We start from the raw sequence: 6,710 nt of genomic DNA on the forward strand, positions 1-6,710 counted from the left end.
AGATTGTCAGACTGTTGGGGCAGGAAGGTGTGGGGAACAAAAGGCGCAGAAGCCTCCTGCTGCCCAGCCGTTTTGGTCGGACACTGCTGCAGTTGCGTATCCTCGTCAAAGCTCCAAGTGTGGTACCATGAATTCTGCCTCCCAGGGTTTGTAGCAGCTCTGAATTTTAGAGCTGTGAAGCGAGAGTGCAGACCTTTAAGATGTCAGCCCTTAATAAGAGTTGATAATGTTATATATAGTTGATTACTTTAGGGGGAGACAAAGGCTTCTCCTTTTTTATGATTAGATTCATGGTTGACGTCTGGGAGTACAAATGAACTTGGTTTGTTTAATTGGTGATATAACGGTGAAAATGCAAAGTAAAGATACTCAAGTTAGGGTGTGATAAAGGTTTCCTGTTTATTGTTTGTGTGTTACCGCAGTTTATCCCAGGGCTGTTTGCTGAAAATTCAAAACATCAAGTTTCCTAGTATGGGTTAGGAACGTCACCTTTGGGGTGAGGAGTTACCAGCTCGCCCGATTCGGTCTGTCCGTGTACACCTGACCTCTGTGAGACTTACTGCTATGCTGACAATTCAGCCCACAGTTCTGGTGATTTGTCACCCACCCGAGCTGCGTGCATGGAGAGAGGCTGCCGTCAACGGTCCCTGTCTGCTTTTCAACTGCTCAGTTATTGCCATCAAGTGACTATTTTTAAGGCTTTTTTTTCACAGTTTCTACTGGGCCTCCAAGAGCTCCTCTCCTACCTGAAGATGCCAAGTCAAAACCTTTTTTAATTTTTTTTTTTCCCAACATACTGAAGCCCAACAATCTTATCTTGGCAGCTTTCATCCTGACTTCCTCCAACAGCAAACGAGGGGAAGCAGTTGCTGGGACACAGAGATAAAAGAGAATAGAAGCAGGATGTTTCACAAGGATTTAATGCATATTAAAACAGGGGATGAATGTATTTTGATTTTCACATTGCTCTGTATGGGCATCTTGCTGTATCTCTGATGAAATAAAGTGACCTTTAAACTTCTCAGGAGTGGACTGGGGAGAAAGCTCTGAGCACTTCTCGGAGCTGAAAGAGCTGAGTGCTGAAATCCATATCTGACGTTAATGCAAGGCTGAGTGACTGAAGCTCTGTTTCCCCTTTCCTGCAGGGATTCCTGAAGAATGAGAAAGATAATGCATTGCTGTCGGCCATCGAAGAGTCCAGGAAGAGGGTGAGTTGGAAGCAAGCAAGAAAAAAGAGTAGGGGGGGTGGGGGAAAGTGTGCCTAAGGAACTAATAAATTCAATATTTAATAAACCAGTGGTATTTAAGAGGACAGGATAGATAATATGGAAAAATTAGACATTTGCTTAGAATTTTCAGAAGAAACATTTGTCTGTTGTATTTCAGCGGCAGTGTTCAGTCAGGTCAGGAGGCCTGAACAGAGAAGCTGTTGTTCCCAAGGCGCAGCACACCCACGCCAGCCCTCTGCGTGTGGATGCTGCCTTCCCCAGAGGCGACAGTGCCTGGGACACAGGGTTCGTTTCCTTTTGCGCTCTGAGAACTGCCTTGTGCACTGACTGCCCCTGCAGTGAGGCCACTCAGCGCATTCGGTGTGGCAGGAGTGGTTGGAGGACACACGGCCACTCTCAGGCCCGTGCAGCAGAGATGCTGCAGTGTTTAATCGTTGTGTCTGTGGAAGAGCCAGAACACTGTGCTGCATCACAGAGTCCAAAAGAGATCTCTTGTACAAGGAAAAAAAAGGGGTGGGTTTCTTTTAGCAGTACAGAGGAAAATACTACAATAAAAAAGTACAGGTTGTTGCGTAAGCTCAGGATTTGCTGAGTCCAGTTTTCTTCCCTTGAAAGGGACCAGTACTTGGTCTGTCAGAAAAAATGAGAGAGTCAGCCTTCCCCGTTCATCTCTGGCCTCGCCATCTACAATCAAGTAGTAGTTTGGAAGATTTTTCTGAACTGGAAGTTGTTCTCTGATGTGAAATTCATCCTATCCTGTTTCTGAATCTGTTTATGCTTTTGGTATCTGTCGTGTTCTGGGGCAATGATTTCCACATTGAATTATGCAGCGTGGGAAAAGGCTTCCTGTTGTTTGTCTTAAAACTGCTGCTTGGAAATGTCGTCCTGTGTGTCCCTAGTGCTCGTGGTGCCATTGTTTCCCTCCGTGTACACTTGGGGCATCAGGTTTAGAACTGAGGATTTCTTTCAAATGATGAGAAATAGTACTTAAACATTATTAGATTATTTTAATTACACTTAATTATACTGTAATTATTGAAGCATATTTAAAACCCTGTTGAAATGATTATAGTGAAGGAGAGGATAAGACCTATATTCTACCATGAAAGTGTGAAGGGAATTTATATAACAAACCAAAGAAACACAAATCCTATGCTCTAGTTGCATGTGTGCACCATAACTGTTTGCCCGATGTTGCTGCCTTGTATCGATTCATTTATACTGGGGAGCGTTTTGACCCTTAATTGACAGTATCCCGACAGTGGGCTGGAATGCGGGGAAAAACGCATTCAGCCAACCAAGACATTTAGATCTGTACACTGCAGCGCTGAGCTGTGTGAAAGAGAGAGGGCTGGGAAAGAGGAAGAGGTGGAAGATCCAATAGAGCTTATTTTCTGTTTAGAAATAGTAGAAATATTCTTCTTTCCTGTCCCAATATACTTGAGGCTGCTAGTTAGCATCACCCCAACAATAACAGGAAAGGTGATGAAGAATCTTCTCTATCCTAATGCTTTTGCCAAGATAAGGGACACTGAGGGAAAAGCTGTTTCCCTCTGCGATTCCCCAGCTGGATCTGAATACAGTGTAGCATCAGCCATTTTAAAGGTAAAAGGGTCTTTTTTTTTCTTGGGGTATTTTCTTTGTGCCTTCCTGAGTTGCATTCCCGATGAGAGAGGCTTTCTGGTTCTTTGGCACTGGCTAATTTTCCTTAATGCTTATCCTGTTTGAAAGCATACCAGTAAAGACCGGAAAAGGAAGGCAGGGCAATAAGCGCGCATCTCCACTCAGAATGCGCTAAGTCCAACCTTTGCAGCCTGCAGGGTGGTGAACAGCCAGGTGCCGCCAGAGAAGTTAGTCTCAGCAAATGGGGCGGCTCGGTGCTGATCTGGGTATCGTGTACGAGCTGCTAGGTTAAAGGGAGAAGGCTGTCGATTTACAGCCTGCTCAGGTTTGTGCGTGTGGCAGTGCCAGGAGAGAGGCACAGATTCCCCATGTTAGCAGCTGGGGTTAGGTGATCGTTGTGTTAATTCCCCACACAGCTACTCCCTGAATCCCCTCATACCTGAGCAGGAACTTGGTAAAATAACACTCAGCATGTCGTTAGCTCTTGAAGGCTGACCTGGTTGATTTATCTAGTAGCTGTTTTCTGTCTCGTTTCCGAGCTAGTCCGTTAGTAGCAGAGCTCAGCTCTCTGGTGTTTCTGTAGTTCCTTAGCTCTCGCTGCTCTTCACCAACAGACTTTTGCTATGGCTGAGGAGTATCATCGGGAATCAATGCTGGTGGAATGGGAGCAGGTGAAACAAAGGATTCTCCATACTCTGCTTGCATCGGGGGAAGATGCTCTGGATTTCACCCAGGAAAATGAGGTAACTCTGTTCTAAGCACTGTACACTCATACACGGCACGTGCGCAGCTGGCACACCACCACTGCTGAAACCACCCTTGGATTATTCTGCAGCTACAACTGCGTGCAAATGAGAAACACCGAATCTCAGTTCAGTTCTGGAGCAGAATTAAACTGGACTGTTTTCTAGACTAGCAGGATGTGTTGTCTGGAAAACAGTGAACCCTGAGGATTGTTGTTACTGGCTGATGGGTGCAGGCTGTGGGGCTCGCTCTGTTTTAAGCAGCATGTGTGCAAGCTGGGAACTTGGTCGCACTAACACACAGGAGGGCAGTATACCCTGGGGACAGAAAACACACCAGGTGAACTTTGCCCTCCAGAAACCTTCACAATGCTAGTGAGACCAGACAGTTTCTCAGGTGCAACTGTGCTCGCACACAGGGCATCTCTTTCCCCTATCACTGTGTGCTGGGCAGGATTTATAGCATTTTCTAAAGAACCTGATGCAGTCTCTCACGTTTCTAGGCAAACCAAATGAATATTCAACGAAAACAAAAAAAAAGATGGTGCTTTTCTTTTTACCTCTCTGTCTTTGTGCAGTGCAGATTAATGTTTTGTGCTGCTAAGACCTCTAGCGTTCAGGAATTCAAGGTCAATCCAGTAGTGACCAAATCCTTTGCACAAGGCTGACTCCGTGTCTAACACGAAAAGGTATTGACTAGCAACTTAAAATGTTCTTTATCTTCTGTAAAAACTTTACAGTTTATTCTCGTAAAGAAAATGCTCCAGTTACATGAGTGAAGCACAGCTGGTGCAGAGCTGTGGGAACTCTACCCTCTGAGCCAGAGGCACCAGCCATCACTTGCAATCCCCGGAGCACCGTTCCATCACAGCCCCTGCACAGTGCTCTGTGGAAACTGTCACCTTGAGAGGAGAGGCCAGAGGGGTGAGGGAGTACAAGCTGCTGTGCTTTCAGACCAGGAAACAAGCCCAGTTTTTTATAGCTATGTTCCCCACCCCCTTTTTAAAAAAAATTACTGAAATCATGTTCATTGGAATGACTTATAGAGCTGCAAAGTACATTAAAATAAAAAAAGCCCTTGGTGTTAATGGGGTATGACTTGTATAGGGATTTGGAAATAATTAATGTTGTTAATGAAATGTCCCTTTCCGATCACTGTTCTTTTAAATATAGGTTAATCCCAGTTAGCATACATCTTTTTATAGAAGCTGTCTTCCCCAGAAAGTACGCTGCTGATTCCTCACTGTGACTTCGCGGAAGGTTGTCCAGCTTTCCAATATTAGACATGCTCAATAATGCAGGCTGCACTCATTTCAAACCGGGAACAGCTCTCCATTAGTCTAGGACTGAGTCTGAAGACTCGGCAGCTGTTCCGATAGCTTCTAACAACTTTGATTTGCGTGTGAGTTACTGGTGTGGGGTTTTCCTGCCAAAGTGTGGCTATTAACTGCTTGGACAAGCAATTCAACAACCTGCTCTGAAAAGGTAAAACCCCTTTGCTGGTGTTTCAGTCCACAGCACTCGAGATGCCAAGCGTCAAATTGGGGGTGGGGGGAAACAATAAACCCCCTTGTAATGTTTTTCATGAATGACTCAGTACCCTCGATTGCTCATTAATACTCCACTCTCTGTTTCAAAGCACTCGTAGTATCAGTATGTCATTTCAAGAGCATTTAAAATCCTTGATGTATTCTAGTTTTAGCCTCAAGAAGTCAAAGGTCTGAGAGGTTTGAAGTGCATCTACTGTGTTAAAAGCCTGTTATCTAACCTCCCCACAGCAGGTTGTTCTTCTAAAGCCTTGTTCCAGTCAAATAAGTTTTTTGTATGTGAGTGACACAAACAGACACAGCCTGTAGAATATAGTAGAGGTTTAATTGATATCCTCTGGAGATGGAGAATCAACTGAAAAGGCACAGATCCAAACGCAGCAGGGGGCCGGTCTGCCTGCGAGCCAATTCTCAAGCTTTGGGCAAGCTAATTTGGGCAAAGTGAAATACCAACACATTATTCATGGAAATAAGACCAATTAACAGGCAAAGCTCATGATTCAAAGAACCTAGCGCAGGACTTGCATGTGTTTCCTGCTCCCCCTTGTCCTCCAGCCTGGCTGCCTTCACCTAAGGGAAGGCCAGAGCTAACAAACGGTGCTTCTTGGGGGAGGAGGGAGGAAAGCCTGAGTTCTATTTGCAAGGTATCGAACACCGATGCTCTCGAGGTATTTGTTCCCAGTCTTGTTCCATGAGGTGCCAAGGCATTTCTTTTGTCCTTTTATTCCAAGTTTTCATTTCTTCCACTCCTGTAAAGCAGCCCACTCCCACAGTGCCGCAGAGACGCTATCACTCTCTGTTTCTATCCTGCCTTTCATGTCTTCATAGCCCTTAAATCCCAAGGACCGCGAGATGCTTTCCGCTCTGCTGCTGCGCCTCAGTGTATTTTGGTGGTGTTTCTCCAGCCAGCTCAGTCTCCTGCCTAGTTATTCGCTGCATTTACTGGCCAAGCCATTTGGAGCGCTGACAAAATGTCTGCCCAGACTTCTGCTGAGGAATGTGCATATGCATACAAGGGTGATGAATAATGCATCTGTAAACGCACGGGGCTTGCTGTGCGAGTGAGGCTGAGTGCAAATGAAGGAGGACTCTTTTGAGAAGCAGCATCGTTAGGCTAAATGAATTTAAAAGATCGAAATGGTGGTGGTGCAGTATATATAGCTGCAGCTTTCACGAATGAAGCGTCTTCAGAATAAATATTGCAGTTCTGAAGAATGCTTTGGAAAGACCTAAATTCGGGGCAGGGGGAAGCCAGCGTGCTTGATAAAGGCAGCACGAGCTATTTAAGCAATATTAGGCTAGAGCCGTGGGAAGCATTGTGAGGGCACTCACCCTTCTGCAGAGTCCTCTGCGCATTACCCCCATCCCTGTTTTCCCTTTTGCTGCCCCAGTTAAGCTGTAGAACCTGACCTGAAACACAGGTCTTCTCGTACGTGCCTAGCTGCTGTTTCCAACACATCTTTCATAATCTTTTCCTTGCTTGAAAACGTGGGAAGTTCTGACTGGCCCCCAAAGGATACCCTCCCGCTCCCCACACCGCCTCGGCTCGCAGCGGATGCCGCAGCCGC

The 6,710-nt window shown here is 45.7% G+C and overlaps 1 protein-coding gene across 1 annotated transcript in view; it reads left to right on the forward strand.

Annotated features, from left to right (window-relative positions):
- The first annotated feature begins 1,145 nt into the window (after positions 1–1,145).
- The window catches only part of LOC104493633 (nuclear pore complex protein Nup93), a 23,340-nt gene continuing 17,775 nt past the window's right edge, over positions 1,146–6,710 (forward strand). The window contains exons 1-2 of the mRNA XM_010136352.1: positions 1,146–1,208; positions 3,467–3,595. Coding sequence (XP_010134654.1) covers positions 3,476–3,595 — 120 coding nt within the window. The 5' untranslated portion in view covers positions 1,146–1,208; positions 3,467–3,475. The remainder of the gene's footprint in view (positions 1,209–3,466; positions 3,596–6,710) is intronic.

This window comes from Buceros rhinoceros, unplaced genomic scaffold (genome assembly GCF_000710305.1).
Source record: "Buceros rhinoceros silvestris isolate BGI_N320 unplaced genomic scaffold, ASM71030v1 scaffold12645, whole genome shotgun sequence".
In the NCBI taxonomy this organism is placed as follows: domain Eukaryota; kingdom Metazoa; phylum Chordata; class Aves; order Bucerotiformes; family Bucerotidae; genus Buceros; species Buceros rhinoceros.